Source organism: Abramis brama, assembly GCF_963993115.1.
Source record: "Abramis brama genome assembly, contig: SCAFFOLD_79, whole genome shotgun sequence".
NCBI classification, from domain to species: Eukaryota; Metazoa; Chordata; class Actinopteri; order Cypriniformes; family Leuciscidae; genus Abramis; species Abramis brama.
The window spans coordinates 123,342-151,093 of NW_028155974.1; the positions used below are offsets into that span (position 1 = coordinate 123,342).

The 27,752-nt window shown below is 40.1% G+C and overlaps 1 protein-coding gene across 1 annotated transcript; it reads right to left on the reverse strand.

Moving 5' to 3' along the window:
- Nucleotides 1-330: 330 nt before the first annotated feature.
- Nucleotides 331-27,752, reverse strand: LOC311077217 (interleukin-1 receptor type 1-like). Its single transcript, XM_084139041.1, has 11 exons — nucleotides 27,647-27,752; nucleotides 27,119-27,217; nucleotides 25,527-25,746; nucleotides 17,544-17,706; nucleotides 16,419-16,578; nucleotides 14,312-14,368; nucleotides 13,879-13,993; nucleotides 13,642-13,781; nucleotides 13,424-13,564; nucleotides 1,844-2,002; nucleotides 331-1,352 (listed from the first exon to the last, which is right to left on the reverse strand). Exons 2-11 carry the CDS (start codon nucleotides 27,174-27,176, stop codon nucleotides 973-975), a joined length of 1,593 nt encoding a protein of 530 aa, XP_083995167.1. The 5' UTR covers nucleotides 27,177-27,217; nucleotides 27,647-27,752; the 3' UTR covers nucleotides 331-972.

The window sequence follows — 27,752 nt, forward strand, 5'->3', positions numbered from 1 at the left end:
ATAATTTGTTCATTATTCATTCATTATTAGAGAAGTTTATGTGACAGCGCAGCCATATGACATGTTCAGAGCTTCATGCTTATGAATTTATGTGGAAATAAAGCCAGACATGTGTTTCCAGCCATGGAAAGACAAAAAGCAAGAAGAGCAAGAACTTCCTGTTTTCTCTTGGGGGCAAAGAAAAGTAATCTCAGTTACTAGAAAAGTGCAAAACACACAGTGACAGTGTTAATTTCCTACAGGTATGGCTGCTCTTAGACACGACATTTAGTGGAAAAACACCCTGAACTCACCCTGAACTCTGATGGAAATCACTAAAATACTTACTGCTTTCAAAAAATCCAATAGTTACTTTTTTATTAATTATAATAAAAATTACAATATACACTTATGTCACCAAATAATTCAAAAAAATTCAGTTGGCAAGCAGCTATGACATGAATTCAGACGAAAGAAATCAGTGATTGTTTTTGTTGCATTGTTTTGTTTTGTTTTTCTCCAAACAAAAAAAGAATTTACAGAAACTTGTCTGACATGAACTGTAGAAGCTGTAAAAGCTGACTATTTATTATAAAAAAGTATTGAAGGAAAAACAAATAATAATCATAATCAATTAAAAAATAAAGGAAAAATAAAAACAAACAAACAAATAAAACGAATAGAAAGGAATGGCTGTTGCTCAAACAACTGTAAACACTGTCGAGGTTTTGACTGTGTCCCAAACCAAACTAAACACTGTCCCAGACTAAAATGCATGTTTGAGCTGTTTTAACTAAAAGCATATCTTAAAGATGTTAGTGCCATTGTTTTGTCTCTAGATTCACACCAGTTTTTTTCTAGGGCACATTTATAAAATCAACTTAAATGCCCTAATAGAAATAAGGCCTAATCCTGGCTTAATCTAAATCTAATCCAATCCTATCTGTGAAACCGGACCCAAATGTGCAGCTGCACTAGTTCAACATGCTGTATTTACCGCCTCTGAGCCGGAGGCATGTGGTACCGCACGTATTTCCAGAACCTTCTGTTTGCACGATCACTGGCGTTCTGCCTCCACTTGAGGATGCCTTTGGTGCGACGGATGAAGCGCAGAGACTCGGGCAGCAGATCTTCTTCAACACCGTCCTCCACCTGCACCAGGAGGACCTTCAGACCCTGCTTCACCAGAGCGTCATACAGACCCACTCGCTGCTCGTACGCCGCACACATCTGGGCAGAGGACGATTCTTCCAGTTGCACAGCATTGTCTGATATCAGGGATTTCTTGGTGGCATCGGTTTGAGACTGTGATGTAAGAACAATGATCAGCCTTCGACTTCGGCTCATTCTGTCAGCAATGACTTCATGCACCGCTGAAAAAGAGACTTGATTAGTGTCAAACTTTTGTTTTTTAGCAGGATTGCACTACAAAATACACTCAAAAATATTTAGGTCTGAATTTAAGATTTGTGTATTTTTTTGCATATAAAATTTCCATCCATTTGGATTAAAAATATAAAAAAACAAATAAACTTGTTAAACATGGCATAGTTTAAGATTAACTATTTGCATCTATTTCATTTATTCAAATAATCATATTTTCCATTTAGTGAAAAATGGTGTGAAAACATACATTCATAATTTGAACAGGATGTTATTTTATTTTACTTCTTACATTAAACAATTTGAATGACTAATTTGATTAAATGATTGAGGGAATCATGGGGAGAGAAATCAAGTTATTTCAGAGCAAATACATAAATAGACATTCATACTGTCTAAAGGCTGAAAATGGTTGAGATACATATTTTTAGCTATAGACCGAGCAGACCCAGTTGCTGTGTTCATGTGACAAGATGTTTACCTTCCCCAGGAAGTTCATCACGACCACTGATGAACAGTTTATAACCATAAAGATCTTCAAGCATCTCAGGAAGGAAATGCAGGGCAAAGGTCATTGCGGAAGATGAGATGAGTTGGTCACCATGGAGATAACTCACATACGCATCATACGACTTTCCATCTTAAATGAAGCATAAGAATAATCATTACACAATAAATTTACAATATAATTATAATTTGATGATTAATATTGATGAACAAGCAGTGCTATGCAGTTTTTGTCACTGATTGCTGATTGTGATTCAGGTCTGAGAATCAGGTCCCTTTCTGTCGTATCTGATACATGCTTTAATTGAACAATCAATGAGCTGTTCATCTTTGAGGCAGATTTTCAGTCAATATTCTATTGTTTATTGTGGAGATTTTGTCCACAACCCAGTTTTAAATTTTAAACTAATATCAGGGCTATTATTTTCAGTTCATTTTATTCACATTACTGTAATGACAATAAAAAAAAAAGATTAAAAAAAAAAAAAAAGTATATTCTAACATAGTCAAGTCAAGTCATCTTCATTTATATAACGCTTTTAACAATGTAGATTGTTCCAAAGCAGCTTTACAGTGATAATAGGAAATTAAAGTAACAGAGATTAGTTTGGCTTTATAGCAGCTCCAGAATAAAGTTATTGTCCAGATAAAGTTAGTTTTTATTGATTCACTTCCGTCGCAACGATCATTAGTTATTAACTTAGGGGCCGCTAACACGACACCATTTTAACAGAAAACTCGGTAACACTTTATTTTGATAGTCCGTTTGTTGAGATTTTACTAGTTATTAGTAGCCATTCAGTAACTTGTCAACAGTGCATCAGTTGACATTCAACAACACTGTTTTAACAGACAAGTAACATATGTTCAACTTACTGCCTATAGACTATAAGGTACAATTCAAGTGTTAATCTACAGATTTTATGAAAAAGTGCCTGTTGACTGTCAATGTTATTTTGCAACAGGTTATTAACCAATTGGCGACTAACTTTCAATTGTCAACTAACTTTCTGTAGATTGAGTACCAACAACTCAAGATCAATCTGTCAGTTAAATGTCAACAGTCATGTCAGCATATGAAGTATATGATACTGTATATCCTACTCAAGGGGTCTCATATGCATCAAATTAATAATTATTTTAGCTGATTTAAAATCTGTTGATAGTCAACTAAAGATTACATGTAGTTGCTTATTTGTTGCTTGTCAACAAAGAAATTGTTTATGATCAGTAGACTATTAACAGACATTCTCAACTAAGCGTTAGTAGATATATTTTAGGACTATCTAATTAAAGTGAAAAAGAGTTTATATCAGTAGAAAGTCTATAACCTATCAACAGATTAATATATTGTTTATGATCAGTTGACTATTAATAGACATTATCCACTAAGTGTTAGTAGATATCTTTTAGGACTATCTAATTAAAGTGAAAAACAGTTTATATCAGTAGAAAGTCCATAACCTATCAACAGATTGCATACCTAACCTGACTGAAGTAGAACAAACACTATGGCCAGCACATCAGAGAAAGAAAAAAAACACTTTTATTAAATAAAAAAAATAATACAACCCATTATTTACTAGGATATCACGATCACATCTGAACCATCTGATTATGTGAAAAACATTATATTGAGCATTCCAAATGAGAAAACTCTCAATAGTCTACATCATTTCAAATGCCCGAGGCCAAGATCAAAAGTTATAAACAACAAATAACAATAATTATTAATTAATACATTTAGCCTTTCATGACAGTAAGTTTTACAGAAAATCGCATTTATTAAATGCAGTTTAACGTTATAACAGTTAGGGTAAGTGTACCCATTAAGCCCACCAAAATCTAAATCTAGGTTTTTTGACATAGTTTATAAGAAAATTTTTTTTTTTAAATGCAAGATCAATCTCTCATTTGTAAATGTATTAATTAGTTGATGTACATTTTAGAATATAAAATTAAGATAATTTAGGAATAAAGTCAGAAGTCTGGCATGGGCTTAATTGGTACTTTGGCACCATTTAAGCCCGCATGTGTTCCAAATAAGCCCACATCATCTTTGATTCACAAAATATAATTTTTTTTATTGATTTTAAAGAAGTCAAGTCAAGTCAAGTCAACTTTATTTTTATAATGCTTTTCACAATACAGATTGTATCAAAGCAGCTTCACAGTATTAAATAAAATAGTACATCAGTGTTTGTTTCTAGTGTAAAACGTCCACGTTTGGTAATGCTGATCAATAGTATTGTTGATTGATTAATTAAATTAAATATCCCCAAATATCCCCAACTGAGCAAGCCAAAGGCAACAGTGGCAAGGAACCGAAAAAACTCCATCAGGTGACCTAATGGAGAAAAAAAAAAACCTTGGGAGAACCCAGGCTCAGTCGGGGACAGTTCTCCTCTGGCGTTTATGAACTAGAGACCGGATTTAACTGTAAGATTAAAAATATTATATAAATGCCTGGCTGAAGAGATGCGTCTTTAATCTAGTTTTAAACTGGGAGAGCGAGTCTGAGCAACGAACAGTATCAGGAAGGCTATTCCAGAGTTTTGGAGCTAAATGTGAAAATGATCTCCCTCCTTTGGTGGATCTGGATATCCTAGGTATGACCAAAAGCCTCGAATTTAGTGATCTTAAAGAGCGCAATGGATTATAGGGCGATAGAAGATCCGTTAAATAGACTGGAGCTAAGCCGTTTAGGGCTTTATAAGTCAGTAGCAATACCTTGTAATTAATACGGAACTTTATAGGTAACCAATGCAGTGATGATAAAATTGGTGTTATATGGTCAAATTTTCTTGATCTAGTAAGAACTCTAGCGGCTGCATTTTGGACTAACTGTAGCTTGTTTATTGAGGATGCAGGACAACCGGCTAATAAAGCATTACAGTAATCTAGTCTCGAGGTCATGAACGCATGAACTAACTTTTCTGCATCAGAAACAGATAGCATATTACGTAGCTTAGCAATGTTTCTAAGGTGGAAAAAGGATGTTTTTGTAACATATGAAATATGATTTTCAAAAGACAGGTTGCAGTCAAGTATAACACCCAGGTCTTTTACTGTAGATGATAAAGTAACAGGACATCCTACTATGTTAAAGTTGTATTGTGAGAGGTTTTGTGGGCGGTTTTTTGAACCGATAAGTATTACCTCTGTCTTGTCTGGATTTAATAAAAGAAAATTGCGCGTCATCCAATCTTTTATATCTTTAACACACTCTGTCAATTTGGATAATTTAGCGTTTTCATCCGGCCGTGATGAAATATATATTTGAGTGTCATCAGCATAACAATGGAAACTAATTCCATGTTTCCTTATAATATTTCCAAGTGGCAGCATATATATTGAGAATAATAGAGGGCCTAACACAGATCCTTGCGGCACTCCATAGTTTACTGGAGTTATGATCGATTTTTCTCCATTTAAATAGACAAAATGGTATCGGTCAGATAGGTATGATCTGAACCAGCTTAATGCTTGTCCTTGAACACCAGTATGATTTTTTAGTCGATCTAAGAGTATTGTGTGATCTATAGTATCGAACGCAGCACTAAGATCAAGTAAAACTAGTATTGAGATACAGCCTTGGTCAGAAGCTAAGAGTAAATCATTTGTGATTTTAACGAGCGCAGTTTCAGTGCTATGGTGCGGCCTGAATCCAGACTGAAACTTTTCATAGATGTCATTTTCTTGTAAGAAAGAGCCTAGTTGGGCAGACTCAACTTTTTCTAGTATTTTAGACATAAAAGGAAGATTTGAAATGGGTCTATAATTTGCTAGGTTATTTGGGTCTAATTGTGGTTTCTTAATGAGTGGTTTTATAACTGCCAGTTTAAATGTTCTTGGAACATGACCTAAAGTTAAAGATGAGTTAATAATATTGAGGAGAGGTTCTTCCACTATAGGTAACACTTCTTTCAGTAGTTTAGTTGGTATGGGATCTAATAAACATGTTGTTGTTTTAGAGGAAGTGATAAGTTTATTTAACTCTATTTGTTCTACAGTTGTAAAGCACTGTAATTGTTCTTGCAGGGTGATAATCGAGGCTGAGTTAGAGAAGAAAAACATCAATATATTTATTCAGTGACAGGGAATAATAAAAAAAAAATGCTTTTGCTAATGTTTGATTAAAGCCCTGGGTGGGATGGGTAGGTGTTAGTGGCCGGTGGTCTGGAGCTTTAAGTTGGCTTGACTGGAGTTGTAGCTGGAGTCAAGCTGGAAGTTAGACCGGGTGTATCTCGGGAGCCGAGCCGAGTTGGGGCTCCATATTCTGGGCTTGGGGGGGCTCCTAGTGGGCCCCCCACACCGGGAGTCTGGAGCCTTAAGCCGGCTTAGCTCCCAAGTTATGCCTGGTCAAAGGTGGAAGTTTAACCGGGTGTATCTTGGGAAGGAAGCCGAGTTGGGGCTCCAGACTCTGGGGTTTTTGGGGACTCTCAGGTCACACCGGGAGTTTGCAGCCTTAGGTCGGCTTGATTCTGGAGTTATGCCCAATCAAAGTTCCACTGGAAGTGACCATACCTCGGGAAGAAAGCTGAGTTAGGGCTCAATACTCCCGGCATAGGCGGCCCACTGGGTGACCCCTCCATGCCCTGAGTCCAGAGCCCCATCTCGGCTTGGGCCCCAAGTTTTGCCCGGTCAAAGCTGGACAGGAAGTGGCGGTATCTCGGAGCAGGACGGTCCCAGGGGCTCAGGACTGTGGGGAATATAGGGTCCCTCTGGGACCTCTCCATGCCCAGAATCTCAAGCCTTAACTCAGCTTGGCTCCCGAATTATGCCCGGTTATACATACAGGACTTTAGGACAAACCGGGCTCTATCTCATTTGAATGAATGTGTGTAATTTGTGTGCAAGTAAGGTAAGGTTAAAAGGTTAGTAAGGTAAAAGCACACAAAGACATGTTATCTTTAAACACTTTCAAAAAATGTATCAAAGTTAGGGTTAGGGTTAGGGTTAGATGGGCTTAAATGGTGGGCTTAAATGGTACACAGTGAGTAATGGTGAAAAAAGACAATGTTTTCCTTTAAAAATGTAAGCTATGTTTACAAATACATGCATGGAGCTTAAATATACTGTGGACTAGTATCATAGTAATTTTCATTGTGCCCACATTGAGAAATGTTAAGTTTTTTTCATTCAAGGTTAGCTTGTGTTGGCTCTAGTTTGCATGCGTTTTGTGGCGCTGTACCATTTAAGCCCATCTTAAAAAAAAGTTAATTTATAAAAATAATCTTCTCTACAAAACAATTTATGATGCATTTATTTGTAAATGAATGTAAAATGAATCACAAAACATTCATTGTTTGCAGTTCACATGCTTAATTCTTTGGCAGTCTATCTTTCTGAAAGGCTAATGGTTTGACCTAGAGATTAGCTTTGAACGCAAGCTAATAAAACTCATCTTTCCATTTAAAGAAAAATTATATAAAATGATAAAAGTACTATTTGTTCATACACAAAAAACAATACATTTATCTCTTATTTGACATAATATCAATGTAGTTACCAAAGAAATGGCTGAAAATTGCTGAAATGTGTTGATTTCTGAAGGGTCCCGAAACACCAAAGTTTTGGGGTGACACTGTGTGAGGTCCCCTGAGACAGCATGCACATGGGTGGGGCTAACTCAGCATTGGCAAATGTAATTGGTATGCAATTAAAAATGCCAGGGAAGTAACAAATCACTGGATTGGTTAAAATAATAAGCAGCATAAAATATTATTTTCTCTTTTTTTAATTTGACTTCAGAGCTGAAAGTGGGCTTAAAGGGTACATGGGCTTAATGGGTACACTTACCCTACTCATTTAAGAAATAATCTCTGTTCCTGCTGCAAACTCGCTTCGGAGGATTAACAGACAGGACTATAGTTTAAACCCTTAACAATACCTTCTTTAATCGTTTAACCATTTTGTAACATTTAGTTTATTTAACGTTACGTGAGACACAAAAGGCGTTTTCTCCTATAGAACCATAATACACCAAAACACAATATAAATGAACAAAATACATATTTTTTTATTAGCTAACATAACGTTAGATGTAATCCAAATCTTTATAATCCATACGCAAGCAAGAAACAGATCCAAATTCAGCCCTTCATCCACATCCAGCGATCTCCATTTCCATTTCCATTCTCAGCAGCGACCGTACATGTCAAATCCCGCGCTCGTGATGAATTTAAATTCAAAAATTGCGCCCTCAAGAAGCGTTACGACATGTTTTACGGCAGTGATATCAAACGTTCATTGGCTCTCGCCTGCTTCGTCACAGATTGCAGCATGCCGTGTTTCAGTTGAAACAACATTGAAATGCAGAAGCACGTGCGCCGTCTTCATGCAGAGGGAAGCTGCCTGGGTTAACATTTTCATGGATTAATAACTTAAATTCTGCTCTGTCCCTTATACAAAACTATTATATACTGCCAGAGAGGACTGCAACACATCGTCATTTGAGCGACTTTTGGTACCGATTTACATTTTCGCAATAAATTATTATGATTACACATCTGTTGTTTTTCTTCATAATTTTAGCCTGCATAGTTTTAAGAAATGGTTATGGGTAGGTTTAGGGGCAGGAGTAGGATTAATGTTAGTGGCTCGAAATATATTTTAATGCTATTAATAAAACTGGCATTTACCTACACATCTCTGTCCATAAAGTGTTTTATTCTTTTTATATTCTGTATAAAATTAGTAATGTATATTAAGGTTTGGGAGTAGGGTTAAGGGAACTTACATTTATCTATAAAACAGTATAAGGGAAATGATACAGATATCTTTATGATTCGTAAACGTTTTGTAGCTGTGAATTCGTAATAATTCTACGTTGCAGATATATCTATATCATACGTTTCAGCATCTATCCAAACGTACAAAAAAAGTATGTTTACAATCTGTTGATAGGTTATAGACTTTCTACTGATATAAACTGTTTTTCACTTTAATTAGATAGTCCTAAAATTTATCTACTAACACTTAGTGGATAATGTCTATTAATAGTCTACTGATCATAAACAATATATTAATCTGTTGATAGGTTATAGACTTTCTACTGATATAAACTGTTTTTCACTTTAATTAGATAGTCCTAAAATATATCTACTAATGCTTAGTTGAGAATGTCTATTAATAGTCTACTGATCATAAACAATTTATTTGTTGACAAGCAACAGATCTAATCTTTAGTTGACTATCAACAGATTATCTACAAATGGTTAACAATTTTTTAAAAACAGTTTTAAATCAGCTAAAATAATTATTAATTTGATGCATATGAGACCCCTTGAGTAGGATATACAGTATCATATACTTCATATGCTGACATGACTGTTGACATTTAACTGACAGATTGATCTTGAGTTGTTGGTACTCAATCTACAGAAAGTTAGTAGACAATTGAAAGTTAATTGACAATTGGTTAATAATCTGTTGCAAAATAACACTGACAGTCAACAGGAACTTTTTTGTAAAATCTGTAGATTAACACTTGAATTGTACCTTATAGTCTATAGGCAGTAAGTTGAACATATGTTACTTGTCTGTTAAAACAGTGTTGTTGAATGTCAACTGATGCACTGTTGACAAGCTACTGAATGGCTACTAATAACTAGTAAAGTCTCAACAAACGGACTATCAAAATAAAGTGTTACCGAAAACTCTTTAAGTTATCTCTACGCAAACTTTAAAAACGCGAACCTGTGAGAACGCTGATGGAGTGCACATGTGTATTACGAGTTCAGTCTATAAGGATGTGTGTTTGAATATATGTGTGCGCAGGCGTGTAGTCCTTCCCTACAAATCAACCCTCAACTACTTGTCTGGCCTTAAAATTTATAATACAGAATTTTTATCGCTTCTGCGTAGCCACGCAAACCGGAATTATCCCGACAATGCTTTATCTGTAGAGAGGTAAAGGGAGGCCTTCACAGGGAAGAACCTAGTTGACACTTCAGGACTGCGTTGTCATGCATTATGATACTATTATTTAACTGCCTTGCTGTAATTTATATCTTCAGAATTACTAAGTCTTGTTTCAAATATAATACTTTTGAAGTGTTGGTGCTTAATGTAACACTATCTAGTGTAAATGATAAATCACGTTTGAGATTTGTGCTGGCTAATGTATACAGGCCACCAGGGCACCATAAAGACTTTATCAAAGAATTTGCTGATTTTCTATCAGAGTTAGTATTGGCTGCAGATAAAGTACTAATTGTTGGTGATTTTAATATACATGTAGATAACGAAAAAGATGTTTTGGGATTTAAAGACATTCTGAATCTGAATTAGACAACACGTGTCAGGACCTACTCATTGTCAGAATCATACTTTATATCTAATATTATCACACGGAATCAATGTTGATGCCGTTGAAATTGACAGCGATGTCATCTCAGATCATTATCTAGTCTCGTGTAAACTTCATTTAGCCAAGGCTGCAAAGCCGACTCCGTGTTATAAATATGTTAGACCTATCACTTCTGCCACTAAAACTTGCTTTATCAATAATCTTCCTGATCAGTTTCATCATCTCAGCATCCCAGATAGCTTAGAAGAACTCGATATTGCTACACAAACTTTTAACTCTCTCTTTTCCAGCACTTTAGACACAGTTGCTCCGTTGCGCTTAAAGAAGATTAAAGAAAATAGTCCAACGCTGTGGTACAACGAGCACACTCAGGCCCAGAAAAATGGAGCGCAACTGGAAGAAAACAAAACTAGAGGTATTTCGCATTTCATGGAGAGAGAGCTTGATTGCATACAGAGAGGCCTTAAAAGCTGCTAGATCTGCTTATTTTTCCACCCTATTAGATGAAAATAATAAAATAATAAAATAACCCTAGATATTTATTTGAAACAGTGGCTAAATTAACGAAAAAGAAAGCTTCAACCCCAGATGTTTCCAAGCAGCACAGCAGTAATGACTTTATGAACTTCTTCACTTATAAGATTAATAATATTAGGGAGAAAATTAAAACTATGCAACCGTCTACTACAGTATCACATCAGGCAGTGCATTGTAGTCTCCCTGAGGAAAAATTTGATTCATTCGTTGCTATAGAAGAGGAAGAATTTTCTAAACTCGTTAAATCCTCTAAATCGAAAACATGTATGTTAGACCCTATACCGACTAAGCTACTGAAAGAGTTGCTTCCTGAGGTCATAGATCCTCTTCTTAATATTATTCATTCATCTTTGTCTCTAGAATACATACCAAAAACATTTAAGCTGGCTATGATTAAACCACTTGTTAAAAAAACGCAACCTGATCCTACAGAATTAGAGGCATCCTATCGCAGCAAACAGAAAGTGCAAAACATGCAAACGTTTTTAAAAGAAGTCTCTTATGCTCCACAAGACTGCAATTTTGTTAAGCAAAATATAGTAATATTGTGAAATATTAATACCATTTAAAATAACTGTTTTCTATTTTAGTATATTTTAAAATGGCATTTATACCTGATGGCAAGGCTGAATTTTCAGCATCATCACTCCAGTCTTCAGTGTCACATGATCCTTCAGAAATCGATGTTGATAATAATAATATTATCTTAGTATTATCAATGTAAAGTTATCAATATTAATAATTAGAGGCGGTATCCTCACAACTATGTTCCTTTTTAGAAAGAAATGATATCTGCGAGGATTTTCAGTCAGGATTTAGACCGTACCATAGTACCGAGACAGCTCTCATTAGAGTCACAAATGATTTGCTCTTATCATCCGATCGTGGTTGTATCTCTCTATTAGTGTTACTCGATCTTAGTGCTGCATTTTATACTATCGACCACAACATTCTTTTAAATAGACTCGAAAATTATGTTGGCATTAGTGGAATTGCACTAGCATGGTTTAAATCATATTTATCTGACCGTTATCAGTTTGTAGCAGTAAATGAAGAGATGTCTTATCGATCACAAGTTCAGTATGGCGTACCACAAGGCTCAGTACTCAGTACCGTTGCTGTTCACTCTGTATATGCTACCCTTGGAAGATATCATTAAATATCATATTTAAGAGATATCATATCTCATATCTCAATTACGTCATATACTCTCAATGACAAATGCGGAACAATTAGTTCATGTGTTCATGACCTCAAGGCTAGATTATTGTAATGGTCTACTGGGTGGTTGCCCTGCACGCTTAATAAACAAACTACAGCTGGTCCAAAACGCAGCAGCTCGAGTTCTTACCAGAACCAGGAAGTATGACCATATTAGCCCGGTTCTGTCAACACTCCATTGGCTGCCTATTAAACATCGTATAAATTTTAAAATATTGCTGATTACTTACAAAGCACTAAATTGTTTAGCTCCCCTTGAGCGAGCTCTTAACACATTATAGTCCTTCACGTCTATTGCGATCTCAAAATTCCGGCCAGTTGATAATACCTAGAATATCAAAATTGACTGCTGGCAGTAGATCCTTCTCCTATTTAGCACCAAAACTCTAGAACAGTCTTCCTAACATTGTCCGGGAAGCAGACACACTCTGTCAGTTTAAATCCAGACTAAAAACACATCTCTTTGACCTAGCATACACATAGAAAATTATACATTCCTATTATTCAAATCAGTTAAATGATTATTAGTCTGCATAGATTAGGTCAGCCGGAACCGGGAACACTTCCTATAACACCCGATGTACCCGTTACATCATAAGAAGAATGGCAGCTACGCTGATGTTAGTCTTTCTGATTATTCCGAGGATTATTGTAGTCAGCCGGATCCGGGCCATATCCAGATCAGATGGAGGACCTGCGCCTTTTTTTTCTCCATTCTGCCCTGATGGAGTTTCGGTTCCTTGCCACTGTCACCTTTTTCACCTTTTTCACCTTTGTTGCCATTGGCTTTTGGCTTGCTTAGTTCGGGATATTAAATTTAACATTTATTTTAATATTCAACAATATTATTGATCTGCCTGCATTGACACCATTATATGAGAACTGAACTGAGCTGGACGATGACATCACAGTTTTCTCCAGAGCGGCTGTATATATATAAATTAACTAAATTAATAACTTTTTTACAATGGAAATGAGCCATCACTGAACTTACTTAAGCTGGACTGTGACGCTATTTTCTTCTGGAAACAAACTTTGTTGCATTATTTTCCTGTTACCTCTGTAAAGCTGCTTTGAAACAATCTGTATTGTAAAAAGCGCTATATAAATAAATGTGACTTGACTTAAATTTAGGCTGATTAAAAATGCTGTATTACAGTAATGATATTCTTACGAGACTATAAAAAATAACAGGAGTTTAAATAAAAAAACATTCAAATGCATTATGATAAGGAGAATTTTAAAATGTGCTTAATTGTCATAAAAATAATGTTTTTTCAACAACAACAAAATTATGCAAAATAAAATTTCTATTTTTTCAGTTAATTTTGATGTTGCTGTGAAATTCACTCACTTGTAATTCATTATAAATATTTAATACCATTTATGATCGAATCAGTTTGATTTTTAAACAAAACCATTGACATGTAATTGAAAGCATCTCTACAGAAAAGTCAATAAAAATCGGAGGTAAAGACGTACCGCTGCATACGGCAGAAGACGAGCAAACATCCCTGTAAACCAGAACCAGATCGACTCTGAAGAAGAATGCCACAGCGCCCAGTAACATGACCAGAGCCACCAGACCGAAGCCGATCCAATAATGACGCTCCTTCTGACTAGCTGAGAGAAAAAGAGAAGGAGCAAGTTGGAAAAGGGGACATAATCAAAAGTATTGTCCAATGCAACCTAGACCTGACCTGGGATAAGACGGACTATTACAGAATCTAAACCGACCGGGTGTTGAACGACACATATGAGATCAGTGTTCAGATATTCAGCTGTGACTTCTGAGATGGATAAATTAGAAAGCTTGTACAGCTGCTCGCTCTCCTCCTTCCTGGAAAAACAAGACATGCAGAAACAAAATGGTTAGTCACATCATAAACAAAACACTCTCTCATTATACAAAGAGCAAACGTATCTTTTATCCTTACGTGAAGCTCTTGTAGCTCAGAGTGAGAGAATCAGAGTCACTCGTCCAGTATATCACAGTTTCGTCCATGTCGTTCTTCCCAACAAGAGCTTTGCAGCTCAGCTCGAAACTTTCACCTACGGTCACATGAATATTATTGTGCTTTTCAAAATGTTTCAGTTTCATGACTTTTCTTTATATTGCAATTCAATAAACTCGTCTTCATGTCATTCTAATTCAAATTCAATTTAATATGCTGTTTTTTTACAAATTTAATTCAAATTCACACTCATGAATGGAAAGAGATAATTCCTAAATGCTAATATTTTTGCATTTGTTTGTTTGCAGATCACAAAAACGCATAAATGGCCTTGAGTTAAAACAGTGCAAGTACTAATTCGATTTGACACGTACAGCAACAGAAGAGTTTTAAACGTGTCATTGTCGTCACTCACCTAGTGTTACGGTGTGTGTTTCTTGCTTTGGGAAGATGATTTTAGGCTTCGTCACCACTGTTACACACAGAGAAACATTCATCACATCATCCATCAGAGTCTCTCCATCAGCGCTGAACTGCCCTCTACTGTGTGTGGATGTTATTAGGGCATGCACTTCACATTTCAGGTTCTTAATCATTTACTATATCAAATTAAAGGATTTTGAATGCAGGATTGTTTTTTAAAAAATAAAAAGGACAGACTCATACAAAAAGAATGCCTCTCAATCATCACTAGAAGTGCCTGTAGTTTATTACTTTCTTCTTGGATTGCTCGGGACGTTTCTGCCCTGTGGCCAGTGTGTCGCCTCAGCCAATCACGACACAGCATAAGCGCTCGGGGCTCGAGCACCCACGGAAAAATACCAGATATTCTCCATTGATTTTAACCAATAAAAAAATCTATTGCAGCTTCTTCCACTTTTTATATTTATTTGAGGCCGTTTCTATGGCGTTATTTTAATCACAAATGTCGAGAGTGCATACAAGTAATGTACAAGCACAAATCGCTCAACAGGCGGATTTCCATCACTCACATTATGAAATAAATGCTTTTCTCCTAAACACACTGGCCATAATTAGACTATGACGCTATTTTCTTCTAGATCTCAGTAATGGTCTGCAGAGGAATATCCTAGCCAATGGTTCCCTTACTGCTGTTAGTACCGGGATGAAATCAGGCAGTTTTTAGATGACGAAGGCATTGACCTCCTGGACACTCTTGGCGGCTTCGGATGCTCCGATACATAATGTCCCAGAGGTTCTCAATTGGATTTAGGTCTGGGGAATATGAGGGCCAGTCAATGGCATTATGTATCGGAGCATCCGAAGCCGCCAAGAGTGTCCAGGAGCTCACTGATGCCTTCGTCATCTAAAAACTGCCTACACACTCTGTCCACATGAGGCTGGGCATTATCATGCTCCAGGACCAGCATGAGGTCTAACAATGGCTCTGAGGATTTCATCCTGGTACTAACAGCAGTAAGGGAACCATTGGCTAGGATATTCCTCCGCAGACATGCCACAAGACATGCCATTGACTGGCCCTCATATTCCCCAGACCTAAATCCAATTGAGAACCTCTGGGACATTATGTATCGGAGCATTCGAAGCCGCCAAGAGTGTCCAGGAGCTCACTGATGCCCTGATCCAGGTCTGGGAGGAGATCCCATAGGACACCATCTCATCAGGATGTCTCATCCCAAATGTTGTCGTGAGCGGATACAGGCTCGTAGCCATTCACACCACTGACTTACATTATGAGTTGTTGTGAAGAACTTCATGCAAGTTGGATCAGCCTGTAACTTCTGATTTTTACATTGATTTTTGGTATGATTTTGAATCCAGGACTCAGTATGTTGATGACTGTTGTCACAAAATTTTGTTCTTAACAAATTATAGAATGTAGAAATATTTTCAAATTTAATATTTCATTCATTAAAATCAAATGTGAGTTTTAAGTGTTCCCTTAATTTTTTGAGCAGTGTATTTTGAGTGCTGTAATTTTACTTTAAATTGAATTGAATTGTCTTTTTGTCAACGCAGTGCTGAAGTGCCAACTAGTCTCTCCCTATGGAGGATCCCTTTACCACTCTACAGATAAAGCGTCGTCGGGAAAACTCAATTCGCATACCTACCCCGCGTAATTGATAAAATAAAATAAAATTCTGTATCACAAATTATAAGGAAACACCAGTACTTTGTTTAGGCTTGGTCTGTAGGGAATTACAAACCTGCGCACATATATTGAAACGCACATAACTATAGAACCAATTCTTAATGCGCATGTGAGCGCCATCAGCGTTACTCACAGGTTCGCGTTTAAAGTTTGTGTAGAGAGAATGGTGTCGTCTTAGCGGCCCCTAATTTAATAACAAATGATCGTTGCAACGGAAGCGAATCAATCAAAACTAACTTTAGCTGGAAAATAACTTAAAAGCTATAAAGCCAAAACAATCTCTGTTACCTTAAATTATACGTTTATCTCTGTAAAGCTGCTTTGAAACAATCTACATTGTTAAAAGCGCTATATAAATGAAGATGACTTGACTTGACTTGACATTTACCAAAATCTGAAGGCAGGCTGTAGAGTTTTGTAGTCTGGGCAGCAGAGTAGTTCAGTCCTTCAAAAGTAAAGTTCACAAAGCAAGTAAAGAGTCCAACCATCTCATCTGATCTGTTCACCGGGAAAACCTTCCCGTTTTCCCCTTTGAGTGGATGGCAGTTCTACAGAGGGAGAACAGAGAGATTATAATAAGCATGTACACACATGCACAGGCAACGTTTAAAAGTGAAAGTGAATCCTTTAAATGAGAAGACCATGTACTGTACATAAGCTCAACGTATTGATGACTAAAGCAATGTTTTGCCATTTACAAAACTTGTTCGACATTTGCTATTTTTGATGAAAGTAATATTAACCACCAAATGTATTAAAGTCAAATGATTTTTAGTCATTTTTAGCATGCTGGTTTAAGCTGGTCTTTTCAGCAATGCACACTTCAGTTCTGTTTATGCCTACACAGATCTTGTGTAAATGTGGTCACCACTTCTGTAACTCGGTGTTTTAAAAACAGAACAAGAACGAGATCTGGGCGGAGTCTCTCTGCAAGCGCACTGCACTCACAACAAAATGGATAAGCACAAAATCATATTTTTTTTATTATTACACCATTTTTATATGATTAAAAATACATACTGAGTGACTGAAACAGTATGTCATAGAATACACTTGTTTCGTCAGTTTGAATGTTCTTTCATTTATTTTCAAGATCTGAGGTGAATTATCCATTGTTGCTTTAAGTACGGCCATAAATGATATTCAAACTCACATTAGATCACATAAATGTTGGTATGAATGTGAAGTATTATGTGTTATACAATGTAACCTCTTGTCTGTATTCGTGCTTGTTCTAAGGACCCCCTCGAAAACGTGATGGTGCATCTCAAGGGGTTATCCTTCAAATAAATTTCAAATTAGACACTTTTAACATTAAATAAAGCACATAATCTGAACCTGAGATAACCATCGTCATAATTTGTATGTTGTTGTTCCAGCCATGACGTTACAGAAATAGAAACCGTTTCTAAAATAGAAATTGCATGTTGCGGCGTGTCCGGTCAGGAAACAACCATATTAACCTGTAGTGTGAATATGTGTTTCACTTATGGTTTTTGCAGGCACCCCTTACCTTTCGCCAGGTCACTTGAGCTCCAGGGTCTAACTCAAAGACATGAGGAAGGAAACATCTGAGTTCCTCTGTGCTCTTTACGTAATCTTCTCTGTTCATTGGGGGGCATGTTTCGTTCTGAACGGAGACCTCAAATATCATTTCCTGGGTTTCATTGCCATCTCTGCCACATAGAACACAAGAAGAACAAGAAGAACAACCGTTGGGATGAAAGAATGGCCGATATGGAATTCTGAACACAAAACATACAGTGCCAGTGCAAAGCTGTTCCCTTTCAAGGGAACTCGCGTTGCGTCGAGTTTGACGCTATGGGAACGCTTTGCGTGATGACGTCTTGAAGCACATGTAAAATCAGTCCAATGGTGTAGCGGGACGTCAGAGGCGGGTGACGTCACGTACCAGGAAGCTATAAAAGCCGGCCTGAAGCAGGAAACAACAGCTTTCTGAGTCTTCAGTAGCGCTCTGTGTTGAAATCTGTCTGTCTTATTTGGTGTTGTCTGATATATATATATTATTCAGTATGGCGAGCAAGCAGCAGTTTAGAGTGTGTGTCCATCCCTGCCCGCGTTATTTAACGGGAGGTGACACACACACTCTTTGTGTTGTTTGTTTGGGAGAGGAGCATGCCCAGTCAGCACTCGAGGGTGGTGACTGTGAGCATTGCTGTGCGCTTCCTTTGCGTACGCTCCGATCCCGCTTGGCTCGGTTCAATCCCGACCACGTTCCCCAGGGCTTTGGTCCCGCCGCTGCCGAGGCACGGCGTCGATCTCAGACCTGGGGTTCGCAGATGGATCTATCAGTGGATGTTGAGACGGGCTCTGCCTTATCTCAGCCTCCTTCTGATAGATCCAGTGCCTCTCATCAGGGTGTGGAAGCACGCGCTGCGGTTACTTCCCCCCCGATAGAGGCACCAGTACTGCAACTATCCAGCTCTGAGGAGTTGGATGTTGTAAGTATTGATGCTGAGTCTGAGGATTCGCCACCTCAGTCTCATGCTTTTGAAGAACTGCTCGATGTGATCACGAGAGCAGTTGACAGATTGTCTATTGAGTGGCCAGAGGATAGGCAGGACGTTCGTTCAAAAAGCAAACTCGACGAACGCTTCCTGCCATCTCGTGCTCAGCCCCAGCGTAGGAGCCTGCCGTTTTTCCCCGATCTCCACACCGAGGTGTCGAGATCGTGGGGGAGACCAGTCTCTCACAGAGTGTACACACCACACACCTCTCTATATTCATCTATTTCTCAATATAAAGAGCATGGTTATGGGGGGATGCCGAAGGTGGAAGAGACGCTCGCGGGCTATCTCTCTCCAGCAACGGCATCTTCCCTGAAGGCTCCTACACTTCCCTCAAAGCCAGTAAAATTAACATCTTCCCTGATCAATAAATCGTATGCAGCCGCTGGTCAAGCTGCAGCGTGTCTGCATACGATGTCTATTTTACAAGCCTATCAGGCAGAATTATTGGGGGATTTAGAGGAGGGCGGGGGAATCGGTCCCGACACTGTGGCTGAACTGCGCAGAGCCACGGATGTTTCTCTCAGAGCCACCAAGGAGACCGCTAAATCTATCGGGCGGTCTATGGCAGCCCTGGTGGCCACTGAGAGGCATCTGTGGCTCAACCTGAGCGATATTAAGGACAAAGAAAAACATGTTCTGTTAGACGCTCCGGTTTCCACTGCCGGGTTATTTGGGGATGCAGTAAATATTGCGGTTGCAAAATCACAAGAAGCCGCTAAACAAGCAGCTGCTCTCCAAAAGCTTCTCCCCCGCCGTTCTTTCTATGAGGCTGCTGAGCGGGAGCAGCCTCACTCCTCTAAAAAGGGTGCTGAGCATCGTGCCACTCAGAAGCAGAGCGTGTCCTCCCGTGCTCCCCCACAAAAATCTCGGGGACACGGAGGGCGCGCTCAAACCCAGCAGTCTTCGAGGGGTAGAACGGATCTGCGGACCGTTATTACCGCCAAGAAGGCTGCTGGGAAGAAATCCTGACGTCCGAGGGCTCAGGATTAATGAGGGTAGTCCCCCCCGAAGCAGAGCGGTTAACACCTCTTTTTACGGTGCCCGTCTCTCTTCGGTACCCTCAGGGGACCGTTCTGCCAACCCTGCCGCCATCGGTGTTACAGGGCGCAGCGGTCTCCGGCGAGCACATATCTCAAGGACCACCCGGAAACGTAGTGGCCTCGGGATGCCCGCCCCCTCCGAGGAGGGTGTTAGAGCAGTCTGTTCGGTCGCTCCCTGCCGGTGCGCCGTTACAGGGCGTCGAATTGACTGCTCAACAACAACAAAATCCAGAAACCAGTCTCGAGAGGCTGGTACCTCTAGTAGAATCTTTGACAGCGTGGAAGCTACTGTCAAATGTTTCTCGTTGGGTCCTGCAGACCGTGGAAAAAGGGTATCTGATTCAGTTCGGGAAACGCCCACCTCGGTTTATGGGGGTTCTGCCCACTGTGGTGGCCCCCGAGCAGGTTCTGGTTATGGAACAGGAAGTAAACACTCTGTTAGAGAAAGGGGCCATAGAATATGTACCTCCCTCCGACAGGGAAACCGGGTTTTACAGCCGGTACTTCATAGTTCCAAAAAAGGACGGGGGATTGCGTCCCATTTTAGATCTTCGAGTTCTGAACGATTCAGTCATGCAGCTCAAGTTCAAAATGTTAACATTGAGACAGATCGTGCCACAGATCAGATCCGAGGACTGGTTTGTCACGATAGATCTCAAGGACGCATATTTCCATGTTTCCATCCGTCCTTGTCATTGGAAGTTCCTGAGGTTTGCTTTCGGGGGCAAAGCATACCAATATCGTGTTCTTCCATTCGGCCTAGCTTTATCACCCCGCACTTTCACCAAATGCATGGATGCAGCTCTGGCGCCTCTGCGCCTTCAGGGGATTCGCATCTTGAACTACATCGACGATTGGTTGATTTTAGCTCAGTCGCATCAGTTGGCGGTTCAACATCGAGATGTTGTTCTCGCCCACATGAAAGAGCTGGGGTTACGGCTGAACGCCAAGAAGAGTGTGCTTTCTCCACTCCAGAGAACCACTTTCCTAGGCGTGGTTTGGGACTCAGTGTCGATGCAGGCGCGCCTGTCACCGCCACGTATAGAGTCCATCCTTGCAGCTGTGAAAAGTGTAAAGCTAGGCCAGCTACTCACTGTCAAACAGTTCCAGAGACTGTTGGGTCTCATGGCAGCAGCTTCCAACGTGATACCTTTTGGACTGCTGCACATGAGGCCCCTGCAGTGGTGGCTCAGGACCAGGGGGTTTTCCCCGAGGGGCAACCCATTTCGCACAATCAAGGTCACGCGGCGATGCCTACGTGCCTTGGTTATGTGGAAGAAACCTTGGTTCCTGTCCCAGGGCCCAGTGTTGGGAGCTTCTTGTCGTCGCAGACTGCTAACGACGGATGCTTCCCTCACGGGTTGGGGAGCGATCCTGGAGGGTCGCTCAGCTCAAGGTCTGTGGGAAGACCATCATCGTTCCTGGCATATCAATCGCCTAGAGATGTTAGCTGTCTTCCGGGCTCTGAGGAGCTTTGTCACAGACCTCAGGGGACACCATGTGTTAGTGCATACGGACAACACGTCGGTAGTCGCCTACATCAACCACCAAGGGGGTTTGCGCTCGCGCCCATTATCAAATCTGGCACGCCATATCCTCTTGTGGTCCCAGGGGAAGTTGCTGTCACTCAGAGCAGCCTACATCCCCGGGGTTCAGAATATAGGAGCAGACACTCTGTCGAGGCAGGGGCCGAGGCCCGGGGAATGGAGGCTCCACCCCGAGGTGGTGGAGCTGATATGGAGGGAGTACGGCCAAGCACAAGTGGATTTGTTTGCGTCTCGAGAGACGTCTCACTGTCCACTTTGGTTCTCCCTCACGCATCCAGCTCCTCTGGGACTGGATGCTAGGGTTCAGACGTGGCCGAGGCTACGTCTGTACGCCTTTCCCCCAGTTGCTCTGCTCCCGGGAGTTCTGGAGAGAGTTCGCAGGGACCGGGTTTGCCTGCTTCTAATAGCCCCGCGTTGGCCGGGCAGAGTATGGTTTCCCGATCTGGTCTCCCTCCTCGACGGGCATCCTCTGGAGTTACCCGTCAGGAGAGACCTTCTGTCCCAGGCAGGGGGCTCAATATTTCACCCCCGCCCAGAACTGTGGAACCTGTGGGCTTGGCCTCTGAGGGGGCCCAGCTCATAGAGTCAGGTCTCTCAACTGAGGTTGTTGAGACCATTCTACAGTCCAGAGCTCCCTCCACGAGGAAACTTTATGCCCTGAAGTGGAGAGTATTCACTTCTTGGTGTAGTGACCGTCGGTTGGACCCAGTCCACTGCCCAATTGGTACAGTGCTGGAGTTCCTGCAGGACCGGTTCACTGCAGGTCTGACCCCGTCCACTTTAAAGGTCTATGTGGCGGCCATAGGTGCTTACCACATTCCTTTGGGTGGAATGTCTGTGGGGAAGGACCCTCTGGTATCTCGTTTCCTTCGTGGCACTTGGAGGCTGAGGCCTGCAGTCCGCTCTAGGGTGCCGCCATGGGACTTGTCCATTGCTCTACAAGGCCTGTCCCTGGCCCCCTTTGAGCCCATTGAGGAGGTTTCGGAAAAGTTTCTGACTTTGAAAGCTATTTTCCTTCTTGCCATTTCTTCTCTTAAGAGAATTGGGGATATTCAAGCATTGTCGGTTGCTCCGTCCTGCTTAGAGTTTGCTCCGGGTATGGTGAAAGCTTTTCTCCATCCCAGACCGGGTTATGTCCCCAAGGTCCCCACTAATGTGGCCAGACCTATTATTCTGCAGGCCTTCTGTCCTCCTCCCTTCCAGAATGCGGACCAGGAGGCTAATAATTTGCTTTGCCCAGTTCGGGCGTTAGACGCCTACGTCCACAGAGCTGCCCTGTGGCGCAGAAGTGATCAGTTGTTTGTTTGCTTTGGCTCCCCTAACAAGGGAGGGCCGGTGTCTAAGCAAAGAATGAGCAAGTGGGTGGTCGAGGCTATCTCACTTGCTTATGAGGCGGCTGGGCAGCTTTCTCCTTTGGCTGTCCGGTCGCACTCTACAAGGAGTATGGCGGCCTCTAAGGCCCTTATTTCAGGAGTTTCACTACAGGATGTCTGTGATGCGGCAGGCTGGTCCTCACCGCACACTTTCGTCAGGTTTTACTCTTTGGATCTAGACTCTGCTCCAGGGTCTCATGTTTTGTCATCCTAGTGCTGCTCTTCATGATTTCACACAGGACAGACATTTGTAGCTATGGAGGCGTTGGTATAGACGTTCCCATAGCGTCAAACTCGACGCAACGCGAGTTCCCTTGAAAGGGAACGCTCCGGTTACGACTGTAACCTCGGTTCCCTGAAGAGGGAACGAGCGTTGCGTCACCTTGCCATATCTCCTTCATGCCTGTCAGCACGACTTCAGACTTTACTAAGCTGTTGTTTCCTGCTTCAGGCCGGCTTTTATAGCTTCCTGGTACGTGACGTCACCCGCCTCTGACGTCCCGCTACACCATTGGACTGATTTTACATGTGCTTCAAGACGTCATCACGCAAAGCGTTCCCATAGCGTCAAACTCGACGCAACGCTCGTTCCCTCTTCAGGGAACCGAGGTTACAGTCGTAACCGGAGCGTTTTTATTTTATGTTTGCATCTTTACACTCTACACCTTTATTTGATAATTCTCAGTTCTCAATATTTGGTTTAGCATTAGAACCACCAGGGACGTTGTATACATAAAACCACCAGTGGGTAAAATTTACTCATACACATGACTACTGTTTTGATATGGCTAAAAAAAAACTTATTATGCCACTGTCTTTACAAAGTAAAGTCTAGATTCATGAAATTATTGCTTTTAGTCATCAACTATGTTTTTGTCCTGTTGTTTTATGTTCAAGACTATTTTAAGCAGTCTAATCACTTTTCTTAATGGTGAATATAGGCTAACCCAGCCTGCAATGACAACTAGAATTAGAAGGAAATAAATACATATTTGGGTGGTGTAATATTATAATAAAATGTCATTAATCACATATTAAAATTATTTAAATGACTAAAATACCCTAAATAGACAATAATGAGCTATAATAATTCACCGCACAGCATAGGATGTGTGATGCAATGACAAATTCAAGCACACAGTTTCACCTGATTAATTATTCATTTTGTTTAGTTATATCATTTATAATTTGAATATAAGAGAACAACACCAATAAACTTGGGTTTATTATTTTAAAAAAATTCATTACATCATAGATTGGAAATATTTTTTTTCAGGAAAGGGTCAGACTTGAATAAATAGCAAGAGTAGCGGTTAGCGCTGCACGATTAATCGCAATTTATATGTAATCGCACTTAAACCGATTTGGCTTATCACGATTGTGAAATGGCAAATGCTGAGATTATTTGTTATGCGCAGCTTGTCATTGATGATCGGCTCTGTAAACGCGGCTCACTCTGAAAGCACTGCGAGTTTGAGTCACTTATAATGTGTATTTGTAAAAGCAACACGCGTCAAACATGAGAAGCATTTATGAACCTCTTGTCCAACAAAAGACAACATTTAATAACATGCTTTTACTCCAAACTCATATCATAACGTCAGTTGAGCTCCTCCTTCTGTGAGATGATGAGCTTCTGACACAGAATAAGGCAGTCGTGTGTTTATTAGTCATGTTTAATCGATCAAAGCGTTTCAATCTTCTGTTTATTCAGATACAGAGAGTGTGATGCTCGACAGGGACTTCCTGGAATGATGTGTGTTATCGTACTTCAGCGGGGCATATTTGGCGTGTGTGTGTGAGACGCCCTCTGGTGTTCAGAGGGATATGTGGTGTGTGTGTGTGTGTGTGTCTGACGCCCTCTGGTGTTCAGAGGGATATGTGGTGTGTGGGTGTGTGTGTGTGTCTGATGCCCTCTGGTGTTCAGTGGGATATGTGGTGTGTGTGTGTGAGAGACGCCCTCTGGTGTTCAGATGACGTGTGTGTGAGACACCCTCTGGTGTTCAGAAGGATATGTGGTGTGTGTGTGTGTGTGTGTGTGAGAGAGAGAGACGCCCTCTGGTATTCAGAAGAATATGTGGTGTGTGTGTGTGTGTATGTGTGTGTGAGAGTGTGTGTGTGTGTGTGTGTGAGATGCCCTCTGGTGTTCAGATGGAGCATTTACAACCGATCAGCCTCTGCACTGACAAACTGAGCATAAAATAATCGCAGCCTTTGCCAAATCGTGTGCGGTTTCATTGCGATTAATCGTGCAGCCCTAGTAGCGGCCATTAAAGGATAAAAATTGCATAATTTTAAAATTAATAATTAATCAAAAGTTTGAACATTTATGAGTAGGCTAAAACACCTTCATTTGTACGTACGTTGCCCAAACACAGCGCACAAATAAAGGCATTATATAGGTTCATTTGATCTGCTGGCAGTTTAAGGTATATTTTAATCTGGTTTTATCTAAACAATTTTTAACAACAAGCCCAGACAGCAACATAGTGTAGGCCCACATCTGGTACGCGTTGAATCCACATGTAACGGATGTGGCCCGGATCTGGGCCGACACTATATTGCTGTCTGAGGGGAATTGTAAATAACACAATTTTAGTAAAGTCATTGATTGGGCGATTTTATTTTAAAAGCTGTTATGTACATTCGAAAAACAGCCATGGATAAATTTTACCCCGTGGCGGTTCTAGTGTCAGATTCTTCTGATGAATCCTCCACTACGTTAGAAAGAAGAGTTGGATATTTGTTAAAGAACCCTGATCAATCCGCCATTTCATTTTCATTTAAAAAAAAGACTCATTAATGCCAAGAGAGTGTTAAAATGACTCAGGTCCATTTTGAATGACCAAAAGTGTATGAACATTTTCAACTTTACTAACATTGTAAATGGACCTTAGCAGGAAAAAACAACATGGTTTGTGGATAAACAAGTGTTGTGGGCTTCAGTATTCAGTATGCACGTGTCAAACCCAACTCAATAGAAACGTAGTGAACTGAAGCAATACCTGCTGAAACAGGAGTACTCTCCGCTGTGGACGAGCTCGGCTGGAAGGAACCACAGCATGTTGTCCTTAATGGTTATTCCAGTGATATTTCCCAAGCTCTGACTGGGAACACGACTCCAGCTCACACTCACATTCTGACCGTTTCTATTGCACTGAAGATTAAATACAAGACCAGCAACGAAGTTCTCTGATCTGCGGTGCGTTATGTGCATCTCCATCTCTTCAAGAGGAAAACATGAAAATAAATTTGTCAGTGAGGGACTAATTACTGTTGTAATACAAGTGTAGAGGAGAGGTTTTCAAATGACAGGAGTACTAGTTATTCCATGTCATTTAACCCTGAATTATGTTTGCACTTATGGTTAGCACAACAGGTCAAAGAACACCAGGGTCAGGACAAATGTAGGGTCGCTGACATTTCTGTATGAAACAGTGTTGCTCTATATGAAACAGTGTTCTGTATGAAACAGTGTTGCTCTATATGAAACAGTGTTCTATATGAAACAGTGTTCTGTATGAAACAATGTTCCGTATGAAACAGTGTTGTTACGGAGTTTGTCCCATAGTGTAGCTTAAAGGACAAGTTCGGTATTTTACACTTAAAGCCCTGTTTACAGATCGTTTCTGATGAAATAGAACGGTTAAGATTAAAATTTGGACACATGCTGCTGTCCCTGAGAATTTTAGGTTTCTTTCACTTTCCCCCCGACCTACAGAATGGCTGCCTATGGGCACTGGAACAATCCGCATTAAACTTTCGTTTACAAAGATGTGAAACTCACCGAGTGGTCAGGGGTTTTCACTGATATGCTCACACAAAAATCACTGCAAAAAATGCCGTTCTATTTCATCAGAAACGATCTGTAAACAGGGCTTTAAGTGTAAAATACCGAACTTGTCCTTTAAGGTATATGCACATTAAAGGGTATATTAAAGGGATTTAGTGTATGCCCAACCATTTTATATCTCAAGCACCACTAGCAGCCCATACTAATTCTCAGAAATATGAAAAATAATAATTTAATAAAAAAATTACATGGTTCTAATTTTTAAGCGCCACTGTTTAAAATAATATCATTGCGCATTGTTGAACATGTCTTATTTAAGCTGTTGTATAATTATTATTTTTTTTAAATTAATTTGGTTCAGCAAAACAAATGTGTTCATGTGTACTTATTTTGAGTGTCTCTTTTACTTCTTATATTCTTGAGCGACTATTAGCGAAGTCTGAACTTTGCTTCTGAGACGTTAAAGAACGGAAGGTAAAAGGGGCAAAGGCTGATTTCAGTTCAGCTGAGGAGAACACAGAACGCGTTTTAAAGTCAGCATGTAAAAGACACTGAACGTATGAATTGGGGAAAATTCGACATAGTTACCGCCTAGAACTGAAACTTCAACATCATCACAAACTATGGTAAATGATGCAATAGCTAATATCTAATCAATGCATAGATATTATTAATTCTTTCCCGTTGTTTGAACAACAGCGAACGCGACAGAAACAAACTCGAACTTGAAGTCCAAACTTTCCTCATGGAGCAACATGATCATAAATCGAACCATTGAATTCAGTTAAAACAGAGACTCCCTACCTGCAAACCAAAGGGTGGATAGTAAAATCCATTGAAAATAAACTGTGGAAAAGCTCATCTCGGGTTTTAAGGTGGTTTGACCGGTTCTAACAGCAGCGCCTGCATTGACAACAGAAAACAGAGACAAACACAATCTTCATTACAGGCTTTAAAACACTGTCTGACAGAAACACTATCCATTACGAAACTCAATTACAAAGCATGTAGCTGTCATATTTCCCGTTTTCTCCTGAGAAACATAACAAAAGTCCTGCATTTCAGTTATGAACGCGATATTCTCTGTGCAAGTTTAACTATTTACGGTTATAAAACTATCATAAACGATCAATAGAAATTAAAAATTATGCTCAGTCTCGGGTTTTCCGTGTGAAATTCGTGTGTCAGGGACGATTGCAGGAAGAATGAGGGATTTCCCCGAAGAAATATGCGTGTGTGGAACAAAAGTTTAAAGTCGATATAATAACACAGATACACGAAAGTATAGACATACAGGTTTCTTACTGAGAGTGAAGGGTTAGTGAGTCTTACCTCAAGCAGTTGATCAGACAGTAAGAGCTCAGAAACAGCGCGCTTCTCGGAAACTCTTCCAGACTGCCACACACTACCACACACACACACTGACCACGAAGCACTA

What these genes read in the sequence shown, in the direction of transcription:
- LOC311077217 (XM_084139041.1), bottom strand. Translation starts at nt 27,176, where the DNA reads ATGAGCTTTTCCACAGTTTATTTTCAATGGATTTTACTATCCACCCTT. An exon ending in CTCAAGTGACCTGGCGAAAG is followed by an intron (nt 16,579 to 17,543) that starts GTAAGGGGTGCC and finishes CTCCCTCTGTAG; the next exon opens with AACTGCCATCCACTCAAAGG. An exon ending in AACACACACCGTAACACTAG is followed by an intron (nt 13,994 to 14,311) that starts GTGAGTGACGAC and finishes ATGTGACCGTAG; the next exon opens with GTGAAAGTTTCGAGCTGAGC.